At 39.7% G+C, this 24,780-nt stretch overlaps 1 protein-coding gene across 3 annotated transcripts in view; it reads right to left on the bottom strand.

Moving 5' to 3' along the window:
* CNTNAP5 (contactin associated protein family member 5) overlaps positions 1-24,780 on the bottom strand; it is an 809,884-nt gene that overhangs the window by 691,730 nt on the left and 93,374 nt on the right. The window contains exon 1 of one of the 3 annotated variants that reach the window (XM_032843938.1): positions 13,106-13,163. The exons of the other annotated variants lie outside the window; for them this stretch is intronic. Coding sequence (XP_032699829.1) covers positions 13,106-13,127 — 22 coding nt within the window. The 5' untranslated portion in view covers positions 13,128-13,163. Of the gene's footprint in view, positions 1-13,105; positions 13,164-24,780 lie in introns of those variants that run through there. 3 annotated transcript variants of the gene reach the window in all.

Genomic DNA, 24,780 nt, shown 5'->3' with positions numbered 1-24,780 from the left:
TTGTCGCCTCTTTTCCCTACAAAATGTGAAGAAGTCGCCTGCCTCCCTTAAATGCCCCATCATGTTTGGCCTCAGCTATAGAGAGATTTTTCCATTGATGCTGCTCCTGACCAGGATTTTGCCCACCATGTTTTCCCACATGAAGAAAAGAGCAAGAAAGATCTATGCAATATGGCAAGTGTTGGACCTCAGCTCAAGTAACCCTGACTTCTGGAACCAGAAGCTATGGCCTTCCCATGATTCTCCTTCATATCAACTACAGAGTTATGCTGAGCCTAAGACTGTGTAAAGGCTCTAAATGCACCATCATCTTGGTCTGCACCTTAAAAACAAAAAACAAAATAGGAATATTTGGGCACTATATTTAAATTATTGGGGCACTGTAATGCTTGCTAATGGGCTGGGGTTCTTGGATCTTAGAAATGGAGCTTTCCACTGGGTTTTGTTGGAAATGCACCACAGTGTTACTAGTTTTCATTTTTCTAAATATTAATAACTATATTTTGTCCAGTGTCCCATGGAAGTTCACAACAAATGTAGTCTTTGCAGTTTCTATGTATAAGTCAAGGATTCTTATAGAAACTGCACCCATATTAAAGTTTTCTTTCAAAGACAGGCCTTTTCTTTATTGTGCTTTTCCTTCAACCTCACAATTAATTTTCTCTTACGGATGAATGGGACCCATCTTTTTGGTTGTGTTCATGGATCCTTCATGTGACTGGACACTTGCTTAGTGCTGCTTGGTGACCTGTATCTCTACTTACGCCATGCCAGCCCAAAGCCCAGCCCCAAGTGGAACACCAACCACCACAGACAATACCAAAAGACAAAAAGATAAAAGGCCTCCCACGACCTCCTCAGTGTTTTACTTGCTATCTTCCCATGTCACCTGCAGAAGAATAATGGCTGGGAAGGGAGCAATCAATAATGTCCACCTCTGTCCTCCAGGAGGCTTACAGCCTGGTAGCAAGAAGACATGAATGTAGATAAAACTGTGAAAAAAAACAAGAAGAAAAGGGGAAGGTAGCAGTGGTGAGTATAGAAATAGCTGGCCTGTTGATTCCAAGGTGGGCCTTTGGGGTGGAGGGGCCTTTTTGGGTTCCATGGAGGAGGACGGCATGAATAAGTGTGCAATTTGGAAGGCCTCACTGACTGACCATCTAGAGTCTGCATCCACCCTAAAAGCACTAGAGAGCCATACCCCCAATTCATGGTCTTTACTAATGTTCAAAAGCTCAGCTTGGTTTGGGGTGAGACATGCATTGCTCAATGGTAATGGTAATGATGATTGCTATTTGTATTAATCATACTCCATATCTGTAAACAGAGGACTTGAGACAACTGGTGATGAGTGTTGATGTGCCCATGACCCAGAGGACCCTAAGCAAGTCCAGTTGTTCATGTTTTGCCTGCCCTTCTCTCCGTGTGGGGCCAGCCTCATCCCACATGGGATATTCTGGCAGCCTTCTGAGAAAATCAAGACATTTCCTAACTTACCCTTTCTTTCTACCACATCTGGACAGATTTGTTAGAAGGGCTTTCTCAACCCTAACCTGAAAGTTTAGTAGGAAAAGGACTTTCTGCCCAACAAACTGAGCTATTTCAGTGTAGGAACACTAGGCCTATGTCTGTCATGACTGTACCAAACAAGCAGGTCCTAGTTTGAGAAAATCTTGAAAATTGGGAACAATGTTTTAGCAGTCAAGAATTTCCCTTCTGCCCTCAAGAGCCCAAGGACTGTGTACACACTCTTTGCCCAGTTGCTGTATAAACTTTTAGGGAAAAATTAGAATCCCGTCGATGCTATATTATGCACTGTAAACATAAGAGCCCTAGCTAACAAAACAAGCAAACAAACAACAGAAACAGACCCATACATACAAAGAACAACCTGGTGGTTGCCAGAGAGAAGGGGGTTGGGGATCAGTGACATGGTGAAGGGATGAGGAGGTACAAACTTCCAGGCATAAACTAAATGTCACGGGGATGAAAAGTACAACATGAGGAATATATCAATAATAATTTAATAATTAAAAAAACAGCTTTCTTCTTTTTGATATGATTAATAATTTACAATGAGGACACTTCTCAGGAGAGATGAAGGAAACCAATGATCTTTTCATAGATCTAGGACTCCTCTGCCTCTTGTAGCAAGGAACTGCCTCGCCCCGGATCACACACCTAGAGAAGGCTGAGAATGAGAATGCTTCTAACCTTCTCCTCCTTGCTGGCCCTCTTTCCTTTCTTCTTCCCTACATTTCCTCCCTATTTCCTTGGCCCCTCTTTCCCTACTTTTTGCCATAGATGTGTTTTGACTGCCTGCTTTACCCTAGCACCACTTGGGATTTTGCTTCTCTTCCTTCAGCCAATCTCAGATGTTAGGAATCTGCATGCAGAAGGGGGAAGTAGTTCTCTGTGTATCTGACATTTCTGGACTCTTGAGGACTGGGCTGTTCCTCCTGCACTGCAGAGGAGCCCTGACCCTACGCGGAAGCAGCCCGGCTGCCCTCAAAGTCCAGGCTGGACAGGCTTTCTGCAACTGGCCTAACAGGGGGTGTAAAGCCACAATCTGTTCTCCAACAACTTGTGATTGTTTTCAGAATCCTACAAAGACTACATGGTAATGAAATCAGTTTCTTCACATACAACTTGCTATACCTTATGTTTATACTTCAAAAAAAAAAAAAGTGAGAGAAAAAAATTCTTTTTCAGGAATTTTTATCCAGTGTGGAGAAGAGTGAGAACCTTTTAAAAATTGTTGTTTTTATATTGACAACTCTAAATGATAAGCAGAGTTGAAACTGCCAAGTAAAAATGGGCTCTGGAGTATAAAAGAAACTTTTTTTAATCTCTTATGATTGTAACTCTGCCGTCACATATGGAAATGTATTAAATGGGGACCACCTGTCAAACATTTTTTGAAAAGCAGAAGGATGATTTTTTTTTTTCTGACTGTGTATGGTTTCCAAAAACTATAGAATTTCACTTAAAAGTAAATCTTTGGGTAAGAGGAGAAACTAAGATAGTATTCCTGCATATTAATTAGAAATCTTTTATTTCAAAAGAAAGAGAGATGTGATACATACTTTATGAAATATAATGTGTTAATATGAAGAATTTAGGGGAGATAATGGGACAAAATACAATATGAGAATAATGAAGTTTTTCTCTTCATAAATACAAGAGACAAGATGAATTAAAAAAAGACCACTGGCATTCTACCACATAGAACCGAAACCTTAGCACTGAACTTCCAGAGACCATGGTCTTGCTCCCTTGGTTATAGACTGCTTCCATATGCAAGTAATACTAAAATGAGAAAAGCAAAAGAACAAGAAATACAAACTGAGCAGTACGTGACCTGACCACTCCATCTTGGGAGAAGGTTTGGAGAGGAAATTGAGGATGTTTTGTCCAGGGACAAAGGGAGTGGGTTGTGTTTCAAGCTTGAAATTTCTTGGATTCGTAGACCCCTCCTCCTTCCAATGGTATAATCTTTGTTGAAGTAAATATTCTAATTGTATATCCTAGGTGTCCCATTTATTCCACCTGGTGGCCTACACTGCCTGGAAAGAACCCCCAGGGGTTAGAAACGGTAGATTTCTTTCTTTTGGTGGCTTTTGCTAATTAGCTTGGGTTTCTGGCACAATAGTAGAACTGCCACCACCATTTCTAGTAAGTAAAAATAGAAGCCAATAACGGAACAAGGTAAAAGGGAAAAATGACAATAACTAACTAAATGATAGCTAATGAAGCCAGGCAAGACTTTCATATCAACTGGCCCAAGTGGTTCTGTTGGATCAGGACCTGATCAAGTATGCAGGGAAACAATGTCCATTTCCTCATCCTTGGGTTCCCTGTACTTAAACCCTGAGGTAAGTAAGTGTAACTAGTTCCAAGCTTTAGATCATTAAATGTGATTTAGGTTCTTACTCGCTCTAATGAGAACTGCATATAATTATTTTTATAAAATCTCCCACATGATGCTTTAATCAGGATTATGGCACACCAGTTTTAAACAAAACAACAGTCTGTGCAATTCGATCCATGTCCTGTTTACAGACTCACAGATGTTAAGCCATAGGAGCGATAGATGATGAAGCAAAGCAGGCAAATCACAGCCCAAATAATTGGCTGTTTGGAGAATTTAGTTTGCAATATTAACATTCATGTTTCAACCAGAAAAATGAATTCCATGACCTGGATTTTTGGAGAGGCTCCATGTCTAGACCATATTTTTTCTTGTAATCAACCAAGGTTTCACACTCACCATCCTGTGTGCCATTGAATAATATGGATGGATGAGGGAGCTGGGTTTGTAAAAGTAAATAGGGATTTGGGGGGTTGTGTCTTAATGAAAGGCCCATGCCTCATGGACAGAGCCAGCTGCTATACTGTTTCATATAATTGTTGTAAAATATTCTTATTTTTACAAGGAAAAGTCAGTAGTCTGGGGCTCCTAGTGTTAAAAAAATCCCTGATTTTAAATTTGGGAAATTATATTAAAACATATTTATGCATGCACCATTCATGAGGCACCCATGGACCATTAGTTTGGGACTTCTGCTCTGAACTGTGTAGATTGCCAGGATAGATATCACATAACCTTGCATTATTATTATTATTATTATTACTACTACTATTGCTATTATTATTATTAGCATCTTTTTCATTTTCTAGTGCCCTGAAATGAAATGGACACTTGATGGGTGTAGAATAAATGACTGAAAGGCACCAGTGGGTGTAATGGTACTAAGTTGGAAAGGGACTCTTCCATGGGCAGATAAGTAGTGGCAGGGGCAGATGAATATCATTTCAAGTTCTGCCTAATGTCCTTGAGCCTATGCTATTCCCCTTCTCAAGGTTTTAGTGATGTAAAAGCAGAGTAAGAGGATTGCAGATATCCATTAGGCTGTGCATCAAAAGCCATTCATACGCTAGATCTTTAGCAAAAAATCTGTTTCACATGCAGGGAAGGGGCAGCGAAAAGAAGGTGCTGATGATAAATATTATATTATCTTGCATTTTTTAACACAGACTATATTCTGGTAAACATTACAGATGTATTCTTTCATTTGATCTTCACAAACATATCAGACATTTCCATGTTCTAGAAGAAGAAACTGGGAGAAAGAGAAATAAAGGAACCAGTCCAAAATCGTGCAGTTACTAAACTGAATCTACCCTACCTTAGGTGCTTCCGCATGTGGCTTTAGTTCTCAAAACAACCATGTAAAACGGATATCATTTTACATATATTTCAAGGGAGGGGAAAGTCTTAGCTAACACAACAAAGAGGCATGCACCAAGCAAGTGTAACTAGTTAAAATTAGATTCAAATCTTACTCTTTTGACTCACAAGAACATGCCTTTTACATTAATAACAAGACTTGCTCTTCCAGGAGCACCTGGCTGGCTCAATTGGTTAAGTGTCTGCCTTTGGCTCAGGTCATCATTTTAGGGTCCTGGGATTGAGCCCACCATCAACAGGAAGCCTGCTTCTCCTTTTCTCTCTAACCCAGCCCTCCCCACTCATGCTCATGTTCTCTCTCTCTCTCTCTCTCAGATAAATAAATAAAATCCTTAAAAAAAGGGGGGGGCACCTGGGTGGTTCAGTGGGTTAAGGCCTCTGCCTTCAGCTCAGGTCATAATCCCAGAGTCCTGGGATTGAGCCCCGCATCGGGCTCTCTGCTCAGCGGGAAGCCTGCTCCCCTTCCTCTCTCTCTGCCTGCCTCTCTGCCTACTTGTGATCTCTGTCAGTCAAATAAGTAAATAAAAATCTTTAGAAAAAAAAAAAAAAAGGATTGTTCTTCCACATGTTCTGTTTGTATTATATCGTGATGGATCCTAATATCCCTGCAGAGTAGGCAACAGAATCTACACTTCACGGTTGAGTTCAAGTTCCTTGTCCAAGTGTGTGTAGATACCAAGTCAGCCCAAGCACAGGTTTCAATCCGAGGTACAAGCCCAATTCTGTCTGGTTCCACCATGCTTCATGCTATACAGTCCTCCTATACCCTCCCCTGCATAAACTCATTACTCATCATTCCACCTACCCACAGACAGCTTAAGGCAAGCCTGAAGCTTCTCTCTTTCCCAGTAAGGTCTCTCTACAGTGTTGTCTAGGTGTGTTTGAGAACATTTAAACTGTGTCATTTAAACCCCTGCTCCAGCACTTCCAAAGGCTTCTCCTCCCACCTAGAATAAAATCCAAATTCTTTCATGGGATTTATGTGTCATAGACTGCCCCTTTCAGTAAAAATTTTCTTCTTCCAAAACTTGTTCCCTCACTTTATTGATCAAATATTATTTCCTCAAAGAGGCAATGTTAGAAATCATTATCTAAAATAGAGTGGCTGGGGCACGTGAGTGACTCTTATCAGAGGAGCATCTGACTCCTGATTTCAGCTCAGGTCAGGATCTCAGGGTTCTGGGATTGAGCCCCACACTGAGTTCCCCACTCGGCAAAGAGTCTGCTTAACTCCCTCTCCTTCTACCCTTTTCCCTGCTTGTCCATGCCTGTACTCTCCCTCTAAAACTATAAAACTATAACTCCCTCTAAAACTATATAAAACTATAAATTAAAGATTTAATAAATCTTTAATAAAATAAAAATGAGTCTCTGCATTAAGTTTGTCCTCTTTTTTCACGTAGAGCTATCTAAAATTATATCATCTCTGTATTTTCTTCTTGCCTATCTTCCTCGCTGGAATGTAAGTTCCATAAGGGCAAGGTTATTGCTGCATTCACAGCTGTGTCTAAGCACTTAGAACAGTGTCTGAGTAAGTCTGACCTGCACAAATCCCCTTTCATGAATGGCCAAGTGACTTCAAGGGTCCAGGTACATTCTCTAACGTTTGACATGCACGCTGATGTTTTCAGAGCCGAAACACAAGGAGAACAGTCATGTTTTGAAATCACCGAAAACAAATGTTGTGAATAAACACAGATGTAAGAAAAGAAATGTTTGGTGGGTTCCAACTAAGTAACTGAAGAATAGAGTCATAGACCTTAGAACAGAGAATAAAAATAATTAAGCTGTTAATGTTGTTAGGAGAGATTTCAATTCTTTCAAAGATTCATGCAGAGAAAACAACTTGAAGTTAAAAGAAAGATTTTTTTTTTTTATGGAAGAAGAATAAACGTTATTTTCCTTTCTCCTTTCCTTAAATTGGAAAATTAGATGAGAGACAGAGATAAGAGAAGAGGGAGAGGTGCGTAATTTTGAGGGCTATCATAGGAGGTGGTGACTTTTCTGTAGTACACATGTAATGGAGGAAACCACACTGATTTCAAAATTGGAGATTTAAGCAAAGTCAAAGTTGCTTTTATTGACTTTTAAGAAGGAAGGCAGAGCTTGCTTGTTTAGGTTCATGTAGAATGATGGGCCCTGACAGCCAGTATTTCTGGCCTGAAGTGTCTTCATGCAAATAAGATGAAGACACCCATGCCTGACTCTTCAAGGAACCATGATCCCATCTTGGCATTTGCTGTAAGTGGAAACTCTCTGTGGGTCGACAGATAAAATAGTTTCCTTCTGACATTTGCCTGTGATGATGACTTGATATAAACAAAGTAACTACTTTTCTAGCTATGCTTGCAAGGCCCTGGAGACCACATGTTCCTGTCCTCATTGCAGCCCAGGGAGTGGGGGTGGGCTTAGTGTGGTATGATTGAAATTTCAAACATGGTGGTCATGTTATGTTCATTCCGGTTGGACTCAAACACTGAGTATTTGCTAAGTCCTAGTCTCCAGGGCTCTTCCTCTGGTGCCCATTGGTGTGTATGTATGCATGGACCTTGCAAGGCAACTGATTTCTGGCCTCTCTGCCTTCCTCACTAGTCTAGATGTTGAGATTCAGTTTCTTTCTTCCAAATCCCAGTCCCATCATCACCCCATCATTGTCTCCTCTCCACTAGTCTCCTACCCAGCAGAGTAGACAATGAGTCTGAGCTCACGCAGACTGAGTTTTCACCTTAGCTCTATTAATTTGCTAGCTGAATGAACTTGGTAAACATATTTTTGTCTCTCTGACCTATATGTAAAATGGGATTTAGAATATCTACTTTGCGGGGTTGTTAAGATAATTAGAAATAAATTGATGTACTAGGTACTCAGTTCACAGAAGTTGAATGAATCTTTCCATTGTGCCAAGAAACATAGTCAATTTTTAGTCTCTTTCATGGTCTAGACTTCTTTTTTCCAGACTTCTTTTTCTCACTGATAATTCCTCTGATTCTACTTTTTTGTTTATCATTGAATTTGTACATTTTCCTGTTGCATTGTATATGGTTACTGCAGATAATCCTCAAAGCCTTTGTGAAATCAGCAGTGTATAATATAAACAAACAATATAAGCAAACACACAAAATAAAACAAATAAATATGGCCTCCGGCCACAAATTCCTAAAGCCTCGTATTCTCTAGTTTTAAACTCTGTCAACAATGATGATAATTTATAAATCCCAAAGAGCCAACAAAGTGAGAAATGGAAAATTTAACACAGGGCCTGTCTGTGCAGAAGCAATACTAATTGCAGTCATTTATGTCAACAGCTTACCATTTATACCTAATTACCATGCCTCAAAATTGCATTATGTATATCATTAGGTGTGTGTCAAATTAACGCTGTTGTAAGTTTTATTTGATTATGCCACTATTCTCCTCACCTGCATGCTCAGTTTTTATAGTTTGTTGCTTATGTATCATGGTCAATTGCTCTCAAGCTTAAAAAAAAAAAATGGTAAAGACAGCAACCACTGGAGAGAAGAGGACTAAAACTTGTGATATCTACCAGTGAAGAACTGATTGTTGGGGAACAGAGGGATCCAGCCTATTAATTTGATGACCCTAATGTTGACCTGCTGCTGCCCACCATAGGTTTGGTTTGTTTATTTATTTATTTATTTATTTATTTATTTATTTATTTTTTCCCCTTTCCCTCGGTGGTAATAACTATCTTTTTCTCCATTAGCATAGGAAAATCTGACATGGTAAAAACATAGGATTTAGTAGATGTGGATTCAAAGCTCTGCCACTTACTTGGTGTAAAGTGGCTGGTGTATGTTTCCTGACTGTCCATAATCTCAGCTTCTTTGGACAGGAATGCTGGTATCTCCTTCATAGACTATTTGTGAGGAGAAACAATGACTGTTCATTCCCATTAAAAAATGGTAATACTCTTTCATGTTTAGGAAGCTCTAAGTAAGTGGTAGAGTTTCCTACCCTCATTCTTCAAATGTATTCATCCCTCCAGATAAGTATCCCTCAAGTTCTTCAAAATCTGGAGGAACTCTTTCATATAGGCAGACATGTTGTTTGTTGACATTTGATAATGAGCTCAAATGTGACAGTTGGCTTTCAAAAGAGGACCATAACCTTTTGATCCTTGCCTGCTTGGTTTTCAGCTAAGCCTCTGAAGTGTCACAACTGGAATCACTGAGCATCATATATTAGCTGTAGAAGGAAACATAAGGGTCACCTTGTCCCATGCCTTCATTTTCCGAGGAGGAACCCTGGGGCCCAGAAAGGTTAAATGATTCACCATGGCCTCACGGTTGGTTAGTGACAAAACAGGGACAAAATGTTCACACTGATCTTTTCACTGACTAAGTACAGAGGTTGGCAAACTATGACCCACAGGCCGAATCTGGCCAGGCGCCTATTTTTGTAAATAGAATTTTATTGGAACAGTGACATATCCATTCATTTACATATTGTCTATGGTTTTTCTTCTACAACAACAAAATGAATCGTTGTGACAGTGACCATATGGCCTGCAATGCCTAAAATATTTACTTTCTGGCACTTTAGAAAAAGTTTGTGAACCCCTGATCAAGAAGAACAGTTCCAAAACTCCAACTCATGAAGTGAGTTATCACCCCAATTTTTTTTTTTAATCTGAGTGGAAAAGCCAACCAAGCAACAATGTTCAACATTTTTCACTCTGAAGTGAGTTTTGTACCCCAAGAGTTACACAGTGTCACAAGTGTGATGTCAATGCTAAAAGCAGCTGTTCCCATTAGGGGGCAGGACTGTGGAGGTTAGGCAGTAAAACCCATAACATATATGTGTCTCTGAGCCACTTCACATGAGCATTCTCTCTCAGGTCTGCGCTGAGTTCAAGTAAGAACTCCACTAAGGAGTTCTCACTTGAAGGATGAGACGTGCGTGTATGAGAGAGTGGACTGGAAGATTCCTGTGGGTCCTGAGGACAGATCACTGTCTCAGTCACTAAAACACAGTCTATCGGCCATATGAAACACACCTCCAGAATACCCGTTCCCCACCTAAAAGAGGCAACTCAAATTCAGTCTAACAATAGGAAGAAACACCAAATGCCAACCCTGTTGGAGTAGAAAGGTAAGACCCAGGCTCTGCTCTTAGGAAGAAGACAGCTGTAAGCAAGATGCGACATGCAACGGGATTCCCAGTGCAACTTATCAAATGCTGCAATAAATAGAGAATCACCAAAAATAACTCTAATGCCCCTTCTCTGTTTCACACTTGAAAAAAAAACGAGCCTCAAAGGTTTTTTAACTAATGGGAACACTTGGGGACAGATCCTTAAACACTGGCAAAATCTTTTGCATGCTTATTATGTGCCAGGCTCTGCTCCATAAGCTTTGCATACATATTAGATCATTCAGTCTTCACAATTACTCTGTAAGGTAGCTTTTGTTGTCATCTCATTTTGCAGAAGAGGTAGTGGAGGCACAGAGATAAGGCACTTCCCTGGATCAATCACATTGTTGGGTGCATGATGAAGCTTGGGTTTGCCTCAGCAAGAGCTTCTATGTCTATGGACTCTTAAGGTTTAGGCAAAATGCTCACATTTACTGGGTCCTACTCTGAGCCTGACACAGACATCAGGTCCTGCCATTCCTACAGTAACTGTTGGGCTGCGGTTGGGCATTGGCTTAATGGTGATCATTTTCATTCATTTCACAGATGCATAAACCGAGGATTGGAAAGCAAGATCACCCTCTGGTCATTCTGATAATCTGTTCTGGATCTGGGGGTCATAGTACTGCCTCTCTGATTTGTCTCTCCTCTTGGTCTGAAGGCAACTTTACTGTCCTCTTACTATCCGCCCTCAGCCTTGCCAGTGTACCAAACTACCTGTTGACATTTTTCAGACGTAAGCTAAGAGTCTTCAAGTCTTAACCCTATTTACAGATTGAGTCTGCTGATTGCAGCCATATGCCAATTCTATTTGTCTGTGTTTTCTGAGATCATGTTACATTAACTGGCACAAATGTACCTTCTCCCAAAACCTTCTTTTAGAAGCACTTTCCAAAGCTAGCTGGAGTCTTTTTGTGTGTCACAGAGGGGCTGGTCAGGCATGCACACTGTCTCTAGAGCAGCAAAAGCTTTTTCCCTTGTACTTATCTGGAAGAAGACCCATTGCCCTTGCTCCAAAATTTCAGGGAACTGAAACTGGTCACTGATCTAAAAATGGCTTATCCTGGAGAACCACAGCCATTTAATGTTTTTCTTTCAAAGGTTAATTAATTAATTAATTTATTTATTGAGTTCATGAATCCAAAGAGACTGGTGACAGACCTCAAGGTAAACACTTCCCCTCTTATCTGTCCCTGTTATGCTTGTTAAAAATATATCTGCAACACCTTGAAAAGCAATATAAGGATTAAGGTGTCCCAACTAATTATCCAAGGGAGAAAAATAAGCATGGTTAGAAAAGGCAGCTTCTGGGGGATGGGAAAGAAAAAGTGAAAATCTACTGTTTCCTAATAAGCCAATTTAAGTGGATATACTTTAAGTGGACCCATCACTAATAACATTTTACACTGTGCTCATGCACACACACACACACACACATACACTTTATTTAACACATGGTCCTCTCTATTTTCACGTGCAGACATAGACCATAGGTTAATTTTAGAATTCCAAAGGATAAGAGTGCTACTTGGCAAACTCAAATATGATTAGAGGAGGTTGAATAGCAGTTGTTGAAAGACCTAAGAGTGTTCAGAGTGTAAAAACGAAGGTCAAGTTGGGGCATTATCACCGCCTTTGAATATCTACAGGGCAGTCATGTAGAAAATGGAACAGACTCATTTCATTGTTCCAAAGTGCAGAGCTAGTATGACTGATGGAAGTTACAGAGGTAAGTTTTGGCCAACATAAGTATAAAAACATTGGAACAATTAGTTCTATCAAAAACGGGAATGATTTGCTTTGGAGAATAGTAAAGTCTTTCCTCATAAAATATTTCAAAAAGAGGCTTGTATGGGTTACTGTCAAGGATTTTGTAGAAAAATTCGCACATTCTTTAAACAACAGCAGTGGTTCTCAGTCCCAGCTATTAAAAATTCTGAGACTGGGGTCTCACCCCACAGATTCTGGTTTAATGGATCCACAGTGGAGCCTAGGCATTAGGATATTTAAAATCTCCCCATCTGATTCCAATGTGCAACCAGAAAAAGAACTGCAGGGCTAGGGAAGGCATTCATCTTATTTGTCACTCTGTTGACAGATATTAATGGGGCAAATACAGGAGGCCTGATTCTCTGAACTGAAGTAGGGAGGGTAGCAGATGCTAGTGGTGCCCACCCACACCCGTCACTCCTAACACTTCAACACACCAGAATTTTCACGGTCTGAAGACTTTGTGTTCCCACGAGAGGCCTCTTTACATATCACATGGCAGGACAGAAGTGCCAGAGCACCGTTGCTCCTTGGACATATTCCTCAAGCCAGGATGGACGGGAACTTGCTTGTTCTATAGAGGGGTGACTCTAAGGCGAATGTTCTACAACTGGGCCTCACAGTTTCTCCAGTGAAATTAAGTTCCAACCATCTCGCCCCACCTTCATTAGCTAACACCCATTTTCTGAAACCTCCTTTCTCTTCTGTGTGTCACTTCCAGGCCCCCTAGAGCTGTTCTTTTTACCTTCCAAAAAAGCTCCTTGCAGCTGAAAACTGTCTCAGAGTCTGCTCTGACAGAATCCAAACTAGGCTCATTTGGGCTTGGGGAAGCCCACAACACAATGAGGAAAGCCAACCAGTGAACAAATCTCATAACTAAAGGAGACCATATCCCAAATATTTAGGTATTTGGAACGTTCTGGAGGTTACCTAGCTGTTGCATTACACTCATTTCTCAGGCAGCCAAATCACGATGAGTCCAGCAACATTTGATGCCGGGGTCACAGTCCAAGCCAGCATTCTATGTGCTCTTTAAATGAAAGAGATTATCATTTTAAATATTTATTAACCAGTATTTATTGTACATACACTCCCCACATTTTATCTCTATATTTTTGTCTAGTTTTCTATTTTTTCTACTTTTTGATCAATGTCATTAGCCTTTCTCCCTTCTTCAGAAAATCAATGGATGGTATGAAATGTTTAAGTCATGTCATTATGGTATGAAGGGTTAAATTTTTATAAATCCGTCAGTAATCCTGACCTCAACCTCCAGCCTTAGCCTAAGGGTAGTTTTAGGTTGGCTAATCACTCCTGGAATATTCTAAGTGGAATTAACCCCAGGGATGGTCTAGATGACCTTGGTTCCAGGATTTTGTACAGAGCCTCACCAATAGTTTCCATAGCAACCAAAGTTGATAAATGAGGATGATTTTCATTTGCTTGTCTCTGAGTTACAACTTTCTTTTAATAGGAAACTAGAGGAGAAATACGAAATATGATTACCAAGCAGAGAGGGTTATATGCTATTATAGGATAGGATTACCAGCTATTTTCTTCAAAACTGAAATTTAGATCTTGGCTTGTCTGTTCTCTTCAAAGTCCCTCAAATCTGTCATGCTCTTCTCCCACACCCTGCCTTTCGATGTTGTCTTGCTTGGAATGCCCTCCATTTTCCTCTCTGCTTTTCTGTATTTTCCCCAGCTACTATTTCCATATCTGCTGCCCTCTCCCTTAATAAAATCCCCTCTTATCCTTATTAACAGGGATCAGCTCTGAGGGATATATCAATTTTAATTCCACATGATGTATATACTGATTATATTGTTGTTAGGTGGACTGGTTAAGAACAAAGAAGTTGGCAAAAGACAGATCTGTGATTCCAGCTCTGCTACTTAACAATTCTGAGGCCTTGAGCTATTGGCTTCACCTACCAGGGTCTCAAGTCCCTTCATCAGCAAAATTTGGATAACAAGAGAACGGACTACCTCTGTGGTAAAGGATTCCATGGGATCCTTGACAGAGTATCTTAGCACAGTGACAGACATGTAGTGTACATTCAGTAAATGATAGCTAAAGTAGGATCCACTTTCATTGTTGGGTCACTTCATGAGGGAGCAGTCACATCAGGAGCATAGATGGGACAGTCAGACAAACCCTGCTTCACGACTGCCCTACACACACGCATTGGTTTTTGTAAGTTAGAGTGCATTCAACAAGTCGCTATACCCCCAGGCTCCACGTCTTTATAAAATGCATTTGCCACCACTTACTTCACATAATGTTAGTCAAGTTTAACTCAATAAATCACCACGGGAAGCCCCTAGCCATTGTGTTTTTAGTGGACGTCCCCCACATTTATTTCCCTTGCCCCACTTCTTCTCACCTACCCTTTACAAAGCTGTAATTGCCTTAAAAACAGTAAGCATCAGATGTTCACCAGATAATTAATGCATCATTACATGACTGAGGACACATGTGCCTTTGGTGCAAACACATGCAGCGCATTTGCATGCTAAGCTAACAGTAGGTGTTCTTGATCTTTGGGTCTGAGAACTTTGCCCACCTAAGCAGAAGGATAAATCGAGATTATTTAGGCTGAGGAGACAAGGGTACATCACCATCTATATGAGACAACTTCATAAAGCAAGGTCCCGGGTTATCTTTCTAACACAGCAGTCTCAAAATGTAGATATACATGGTTTTAAATGAATTCACTTGGCAATCCACTTAAGGGCCTAAGGCCAGTGAGTTAAGACATTTAATTGAAATTCATATGACAATGACAACAGAGGAGAACATTTTTAAAGTGTTGAAACATAGACTTAATTAGTAGCCCATTAGGAGGTCCAATTAAGGAAGAACATCTTAGCAATGCAATGTCGAAAATCACACAACCAGTAAGTGGCAGAACAGATTTTTAAACCTGGTTCATTGTAATTCCAAGTCCTCCTGGCAAGGTTGGCAACAGTGAGCAAGTCCTGGGTGCTCAGGAGGGTGGTCGGAGAAGGAACAGTAACCATGTGAGCAGGCAAAGCAGGAAGTGCCTGGAGGACACAGGAGGGTGAATGTGTTTCTGTCACTTCTGTTTAGAAACCTTCCATGGCTTGGCATTGCTCTTAAGATACAGTCTAAGCTCCTGATACCAGCCGCAAGGCTTTCCAATGTGTGCTCCAGACAAGTTCACCCTGAATCATAGACTGCTTCTCCTCTCTGTACTCAATGATCTATGTGTCACTCTGGAATTCTTTCAGTTTAAGTCTCTCTCTTCTGTAGCTCTTGATAAATGTTCTTCCTCTTGGAAACTTCCATTCTCTATCCCACTCTGGGGTGTTAGCTAGGACATCCCATCGCAGATCAAGTCCTCTACTTGGAACTCCCTATTACTGCCTGCAGAACATTTCTCACATCCTGATTCTCTGTTAGTCACTTACGGATCTCCAGCACAAGGCTTAAAACGTGGGCAAGCAGTAAGTGTTAAATAGGCATTTTAAAAAAATGAATAGGCCTGGGTATGTCAAAAGAAGGACAGAGAGCTCTCCAGGAGGAGGGAGAGGGTGCTAAGTAACAACTACCCAGGATCCACTATCCAAAATCAAGATTATTTGCTCCCATAATTCATATTTATAGCCAATTTATAAGTTGCCAGAAGAAACCCTGGGATGGAACTACAACCTTCATTAGGAAAGGCAGTAAATGAATGCATAAAATTAGTAAGTTGAAGCTGAGATATCACACATTGGGCAGATTTAGAACTATGGGTCACTATACTTCAAATTTGTTATTTAACACAATGACAAATATAATAGAGGCCAAAATTCTTAAATATATTGATATAATAGCAAACATACACTTTCTAGTTGTATTTTCTAATCAGAAATAAATTTTGATTATATAAAAATATAGATATTTCAATTGGGAGTTAGGTCCTTTATACTGCATTTTTTTTTTAAGTAGTTTAAAGTAGTAGAGAGAGAATTAAGGATTTCCTTCCCCACTCCACCATTCCCAAGAGTTTTTGGAATGATACAGAGGTACTCACAAGAGACAAAAGCTTAGATTTTCAACTGCTAAGACAGAGGTTATTGAACAGCAACAACACCTGCCCAAAATCAAAAGTCTGGACCCTCTCATTGCCAGAGGACTGGTCTGGGAGGGTCAAGAGGCTGCCTTTATGCTCCTCATGGATGACAAGGGGATTGTTCTGGCTGCAACACAAGATGCACAGGCGGCCTGGCTAGATGTAGACCATTCAGTGTCTGTTGGTTCCGTTAAAGCTCTAGGATTTAATTTTGTAGTCAGGGTCACAAGAAGAGAAGGAGTGCAGGCTGCCTGGATGCCATGATTTCTCCCTTGGATTCTCACTAGACATTCCATGTTGCTCTCAGAACTCATAATGGCCCTTGAAAACTGTTCAGTTTTTGCTGTTGTTATTTTTTCCTTCTATTTGAAGAAAATGTCTTAGCCATGGAGAAGTAATGTAGAAAATCATGTTGTTTGCCTTGGTGACACATCTTAAAGAGAATTCTGAATCCAGATAATGCAGCCAAAAAACTGGCTTATTTGTGATATCGACCTCCATTTTCGCTACCATCAGAATAAAGTTGGTTCTTTTTTGGGTTTGCTTACTCTGTGACAGGCACTTTCTTGGATCACATGGTACCAAAGTCCTATTTCCTCTCCTTCCTGCATTTAAGTTTTCTTTGTAATGACAACATCAAAATGTAATGTCTAAACAGCCACATTCTTTCTTTACTCATTTATCAAAATTAAATGTAATACATAAGGACTCAAAATAATGTAATTACTGGAAAAGTGGAGTAAAGTAGGAGATACATGTAGACAGACTAAAGGGGGTCATATGGTCTGGCTGGAAATAAAAAAGAATTTAATGAAACACTCACAACCTTGAAGAGTTCCATGAAAACAATACATATGATTAACGAAAGTTAAAAATGGTATATTTGCCCACAATTATATAAGAATTTAATATGTTCAAAGAAAACTGTTGATGAGATTCATTTATTCCATGTGTGTGTGTGTATGTGTGTGTAATGCCTAGTATTTTATAGGCACAGTTTAAGGAGATGAGGATATAACAGGAAAAAACAAAAACACAACTCCCTGCCTCAAGGCATTTACATGGTAAATTATTTTTAGAATTAGCTCTTGGGATACGTAAATCAAAACTAAGTGAGAATATTTAAATCAGTCAATGTTCTGGAAATTTTGAAAAGCATGCTTACTAGAATGACTTGAACAGTAAATAATACATTAAAGTAGATCGTAACCCTTGAAGACAAGAGATAGTTAACCTAGGAGACCCTTGTGTATGGCAAGGCTAGAACAGCATGGGTGGAATTGTATGCAGTCAGACATCTTCATTTATTCAAAAATCCCTTCAACTCATATTTATTGAGTCCTTCAATAAATCAAGATCCTATTCACAAAGGTAAATGGTGGTTTTTACCCAACATCTTCCCAGCATCTGTATCAGTGTACTCCCTTTGGAATAGTCACTGTTGAAGACAGACATCAAGAGATTATGCAGTATATTTATGCCTTGATGGCCTGAGATCTTCTTAAAGTAGAGAATAATCAAGGAGGTAAGCTAGCCCAAGCCTCTTTGCAAAGCAAGAATTCTCTCTGGTACAAAGTCTCACCCACTTGGGCTCCAGGTGATGAGCAGCTCTGCAGCATAGGCTGCAAGTAGCTCACTCCATCTACTAACATCTGAACTATTGCCAAGTCTACCTGGGGATGCAGGGCTGTCAGAAAGACATCTGGAACAAGATGGTACACTTTTATGGCAATAACTATGAAAGGTTACTTCAGATTGCAGAGCATCAACCAAGCTCTCTGTAATATAATTTCACAACCCCTGTCTGCATTCTGAAATCCAAAAAAATCTGAAATTAAACCACTTTTTTCCATAGGTCGCATGATGAAGAAACCTAACCTGAACTAATGCAGAATCTTAATTTATACCGCATTGTGTGACTATTCATACATTTTCCTATAGAAATATTAATGTGTTTGATTAAGAGTACTCTCTTAGACCTCACTGGAGTGTTAGTTAACATACAGTACATCCATTCAATTCTTCCTATACATTTCTTTTTAGATTTTATTTATTTATTTGACAGACAGAGATCACAAGTAGGCAGAGAGGCAGGCAGAGAAAGAGAGGGGGAAGCAGGCTCTCTACTGAGCAGAGAGCCGGACGCGGGGCTTGATCCCAGGACCCTGAGATCATGACCTGAGCCGAAGGCAGAGGCTTAACCCACTGAGCCACCAGGTGCCCCCTTCCTATACATTTTAAAAAATTCTGAAAACAAACTTGTTGCCAAGGTTCCAAAAATGAGGTTGTGTTTTGGCTAAGGCTCTCATTTCTTTTATGAACCTCTTGATGATGAGCTACATGATCATGCTACATCTCATCTCTCTTGATGATAGCCACCCCTATTTTTATTTATTCTTGATTTATTTAAGGTTCAGTCACAGAGCATTCCCCATCTTTGTGAAATATTCTTAGTAAGTATGAAATTTAACAGCTTTATACAATTCTGCCATATGGATACAATATAAATTATTTAAGTATTCTTCTAATGTTGGAGTTCATTTTCAAATATTTGCTTTCATAATTCTGAGATGAACGTAAAAATCTGCTCACATGTCTCTATCCATTTAGAGTAGATTCTAGAAGAGGTCTCCTACCTGAAAGGGCCAGGGTGTTAAGCTTGTTAGCATTAAAAGAAATTGAATCTGACTTGAAAAATTTCTAATATTCTTGAGTCCTGCCCCTCCTTCAGGAAACATCAGGAGAGGCGGGCTGTGCATGCGCACACATGTGTGTGCATGCATGCATGTGCACGTGTTTGGGAACAAAACTTAGCGGCATGAGTGATTTTTTTGGCACAATAAGGATCTGGGCATTTAGCAACTAGGAAGAAAACCAAAGTGGCAGCTTCCAGTGGAAAGTACACCTGCCCAGGTGTCAGGAGAGCTGGTGCAAGGTTCCTGGCTTCAAATACTCATCTGTTTCTCTCCACTCCTCGGTTTCTCTTTCTCTTTGTTAACCTCTGCCCTATTGCTTTAAATGGGCTATTCTGAAGATAAAACAGTTCTCATGAAAAGCCTCTTAAAGTAAACATTTCTGTACAACTGCAAGGTGTTATTTATTCAACACACCAGCAATGGAAATTTTTGTCGCTGTGTACTATTTACAGTCACTAGCAACATGTATCAAATTTCAATTCTTCCCATGAAATCCAAAGCTCAAAATCCCATTAAAAATACTTAAAAACATCAAATCCTCCCTATAATTAATAACAATGATTGGGCACAGAATTCTCAAAAATAGACTTATCTCTATTCAGCAACAGCAAGTACTAATGAGAAACTGAAGGAAGTAGATAATTATAGACCAGAGTCTCCTTTGCCACTCTAAAGAGTACATTGAACATAAGCAAATTGAAGCCTTGCTCATATGACAAGTATACTATCTCTGAGTGTTAACACTGAGACCTCGTCTCTCTTCCTCTGAAGAGGTGAAGGGTTGGAGGAAAAAGGCTACAGCAAGAGAAGCCATGTCACAGAGCAATCTACCCCAACTGCTTTTTCAGGGGCTGGATATACTTCAAGAGGTTCTTTTAACTTCTCTTCTCTTAGTATGTTTCAACTGGCAATAAGTCTTTGCTCAACGGCATAAAGATGATCGGATGGCATTTTGTGGAGTTCTTCAACTCTTGGGACTCCAGGTGCATGTGTGTTTGTGTGCATGTGTGTTGTGGTGTGCAGAAATAGAAAGTTTTTTTATGTTAAATGCTTTGTTCTACACCGTTCATTGTGTTAGAAATACTCCAGGATTTCTTGATTAAAGATACAAATCATGGTCTTTACCTAGAAGTTGTTCATAGTATAATAAGAAAAAGGAATAAAATAAGTAAATGAATATTTACCAAGACAGATTCATTTCCAGGATGGAGGGAAGTCAGAAGAGTTGTAGGAGTTAAGTAGAAAGGAACCAATCCCAGTATATGGAACCCTAATGCCATCCATCCCACAGAGCTAACAGGGGTTAGACAAAAAATGTTCTGGAGAGGAAACATTTGTTGTGGTGGGCAGAATGTAGCTTCTTGTAGAATTATGAGTAATTCTAGAGAGCTGACATGCAGTTCTGTTGGTGTATATGTGAGAGTGAGAGTGAGAGACAGAGAAAGATATATGAAAGAGAGAGACCAGAGGGAAGGAAGCAGCTGGAAAGAATCAAATCATGTGGGTTCATATATGCCATATTAAAGAGATTAGTCTGAAGTAATAGAGCCACTTATTCTTCTGTCAATAATCAAATTAAATAGGTTTTCTTTCAACCTCAGGGACTAATTCTTCAATTTGGTTTTGAGAGTAGAGCCTGGCTTTCTCTACAGCTCAGACATTCCAACAATGCCAGAAGAACTGAAGCTTTACTGTATGGTAGTTGAGGGATAAAATGGCAAATCTTAAAGAAACCCTTAAGTGAAAGAAACAGAGTTTAAAGTTTTTATGAAAAGGCATGCTTAACTATCCCTAAAAGCCACAGTCAAATAGGCTTTGATATGAAATAACTTTCATATAAAACTTCTTTCAATACTACCCCATTAAGAATGCAAGATCCTCTAGAGCAGTATTATTGAGTGATTTTAAGGATCCTGAATGGAAACAAGATATTGATGATTGCTCCATACGGAATCATGACACAAATGCTTTTAAGGAACCAGTAGACCTTGGCGTATGTTCACCCCTCTGCTCTTGCTTGGTTGCTGTTGTGGAGGAAAAGGCATGTGAATAGGCAAACGGTAAAGGAGCACATAGACATTTCATCTCTGTCAGTACCTAGGTTCTGTCCAACTCTGATCACAAGCTCCTATGAGATGCTGACGTCCAGATGTCGTATGGGGCCTTTGGCCTTCACTCCACCAGCTTCCTCTTCTTCAATGGATAATCTCTAACATTTCTCCTGGAGCTAACCATTGTACTCACTGCTGAAGTTTTCCAGGAAATCCATCAAAACTGAATTGCCCCCCAAATATAGATCAAGTGGGACAGAGAAGGCTTTGACAGGGTATTCCCTTGGCTTACGTTCTGGTGTATACCCCAGTACCTTTTTCCACATGTTGTTTATTCAGCAAAACAACACTGGGCTCCAGGCTCAGAACCCTCTGGTTACCATGCTCCTGCGTTACTTTTAACCCAGAATGACCTATATTTCTTCTCCCTATATTTTGCCATCTCTTCAATGGCAAAGTTCAAATTAATGTTGATCTCTAAAGTTTTGGACAGTGTTTCTATACCTGGCAATAGCACTGATATACACACCTGCCAGCTTCTTCTTACAGAGTATAAGCTTCTTAAAACTTAAGAGACTGGTTTTAGTTTCATCTTTTATTCTCTTAAAGCATCTAAAAGAGCAATGTCTTGTGTGTGTTCGAAGCATGAGTGTTGATGAAGAAAAAATTCTCTAGAATTGGACTTCACTCATGTAATTTGTTTCTGAGCTATTAAAGCTACATAATTAGTGAATGGGCTCAGAGTTTATGTTAGATTACCAATCATGGTCAACAGACTTCAGTGGGAGATTTCGCTACACCAAGCTATGTGTGGATCCAGCCAGAATCAAGCTTTTTCTTTCTTTCCTTTCTTTTATGTACAAATACAATCTGGTTAATATTAACATGAAGAGCAAATTTGGGGAAAAATAACAGAGGAAAAATAACATCATAAAAGTGTAACAGGTTAAAAAATAAAATAAAAAAATGTAATATGTGGTTTTATTTATTCATGTGTTTATTCATTCATTCACACATTCAAAGAACACTGATGTGATGTCAATGTTGAGGGGGAACCTATTCTAGACAATGGAATGTGACAAGGAAAAGGACCATTTGACCCTTGAGGAATTCATGACCTGGTGAAGAAGATAGCCACGTACATAGAATGCAATATGAGTCATGCCATAGGGAAAAATAAATAAATAAATAAATAAATAAATAAATAAGAGACAGGATAACCCAGAAGGACATCTTACACAGCCTAGATTAGAAGGAGTCATCCCTCATAGAGGATGCTATGACTAAGTCCCTGAAGAAGTTAGGACAGGGCATCCCCAAAGGACACACTATAGAATATACAATGGCAAAAGGGCAGAGAGCACATAGGAAGAAAAGCATGTTGTTTACAATGGCCAGAGTTTTTCTGATGAAGAGACACTTCCTAGAGGACTTGAAAGTTCATCTAAGCAGTGTATATAGAAGAGGTCCACTGCTTCCAGCCAGCACCTCCAGCATTTCAATTTGATTCTGTAGGTTTCTAGCACAAACAGAAACACACGCCAGCACAGGTGCATACCTTTGCCCTATGGTTGGCACTCATTGTTTCACTTTCCTGATTGTTAGTTCTTCCTCCCATTCTAGTCACCCTAAGCATGCAGCAAAGGAAGAGCTCAAAAGTGAAGGCATGGGTTCATTTTTCAGGCTCTCAGATTCAGCTAGAGCTATGGAGTTAACCATGATGGAATACCCATGGCCCCCAACCTTGAAAGCCTCACATTATTATGCAATAAGACTATACCCTTAAAAAATGGGGAACTGTAATTTAATTGGAAATGAGCATTATATTATCTTAAGTATGAAGACCACATGCCCCAGATTATGACAATTTCAGCACTTCTCATGTAATGCTGGTCAGTTCGTACAGATTTAGGGTTCATCGCTGTCACCATAATACATTATGCAAGAGTTCAGAGAATTTCATAATAAATAAAGATCAAGGCCATTGATACATCTTTATGAGAGAGGCTGTGCTTATCCTAGCTTCAGAGGATGAAATAAGAATAAATGAAGTTTGTAGGGCAAAGAGCAGCATGAATCACAGAATGTAAGAATCACAGTCTAAGTAAACAATTTAGAAACAAAATAAAACAAATAAAACCTAGGTCACCATACCTCATTTTTGTAGGATTTTTCTTCATCCATGGATGTGGATGTGGGTAAATGCGCAGATCTAGATGTTGGTGTATGTAGTAGTAGTAGAGAAAAGAATAGGAGTGGAAAGTCAGTAGAGAGACTCATATTTGTAGCTTCACAGGGAAAGAGACATCCCTTTGACAAATATGGAGGCATACACCATTTTATTGTGCTTCTCTCTCTTTTTTTTTTAAAGCATTTTTAAGGAGTTGTTTTTTGTTTTTTTTTTAAGATTTTACTTATTTATTTGACAAACAGAGATCACAAGTAGGCAGAGAGGCAGGTGGCGGGGGCAGGGGGGCAGAGAGCAGGCTCCCCGCTGAGCTGAGAGCCCTACTCAGGGCTCAATCCCAGAACCCTGGGATCATGACCTGAGCTGTAGGCAGAGGCTTTAACACACTGAGCCACCCAGGCGCCCCTATTGTGCTTCTCTTAACTGCACTTCAGAGATATTGTTTTTTGTTTTGTTTTGTTTTGTTTTTACACAAATTAAAGGATTTTGGCAATCCTTCATTAAGCAAATCTATGAGTGCCATTTTTCCAAAAGTGTTTGCTTGCTTTGTGTCTCTATGTCACATTTTGGTAATTTTTGCATATTTCTAACTTTTTCATTATTATTGTCTTTGCTATTGTGATCTGTGATCAATGATTACAACTCACTGAGAGCTCAGATAATGGTTAGCATTTTCAACAATAAAGCATTTTTTAATTAAGGTGTGTACACTGTTTTTCTACACATAATTAATAGATTAATAAACTTATTTGACACTTAATAGGCTAACATAAATATAACTTTTTCACTGGGAAACCCAGAAATTCATTTGACTTGCCTTATATCCATATTCACTTAATTGTGGTGCTCGGAGGCCCAACCTTCAATATCTGCAATATATGCCTACGTTATTTTTAGGACCCTTCCCTTTGAGCTGTCCATGCATTTTTTTTCTTATCTCTCTTCAAGCCCATCCTTACTAATCTAGTGTACATATGCATAGAGAAACACAGAGCAAAGAAGGCACCAAACATACGTCTCTTCATAGAGCGAAAGATTGAGACCAGGAGAGATGTAAGACTGCCTCTTCCTCTTCCCTATGGCCGAGCCTCGATGCAAAGCTGAATCATCAGCCGCCAGCCCTCATCTTGCTTTCTGGGTACACCCCTGGCCCTCATCTAGAGCTGGCTTGGGAAATGCCCTGCTCTCCTGCAGCTATGAATCCTCAGAAAATTGTAATTATAAGGCTTCAGAAGAGGCGAAAATCCTGGACATCCGTTAGCTTATGCAGAGAACTGCTATACAATTTTCAAGTTTTTGAGGCTCTTCTTTCTTGTCCCTTTTGCCTTTCTACTGAGGACGTCTCTGCTTCAAAGGGAAAGAAATGGGAATTAAGATGGAGCTGAGTAAGTCTTGCTGGCAGCCCTGTCCTTTTCAATTTAATTCAATTCTCCCATTAATCTTATGGCAGATATTTTTATCCCAATTATACAAATGAAGAAAGTGAAATGCTGGCATCAAATGTCAGCTCACATACCCGGGAAGAGGAAAGATCACAATGGGAAGCCTAGTGGGTCTGATTGTAAAGTCGGTGCTCTTAATGAAATATA

The sequence above is a fragment of the Lontra canadensis genome, unplaced genomic scaffold (assembly GCF_010015895.1).
Source record: "Lontra canadensis isolate GAN:19392208 unplaced genomic scaffold, GSC_riverotter_1.0 scaffold145, whole genome shotgun sequence".
Lineage (NCBI taxonomy): Eukaryota > Metazoa > Chordata > Mammalia > Carnivora > Mustelidae > Lontra > Lontra canadensis.
The sequence above is the reverse complement of the archived record's forward strand: the minus strand, read 5'-3'. Positions and strand labels throughout refer to the sequence as shown.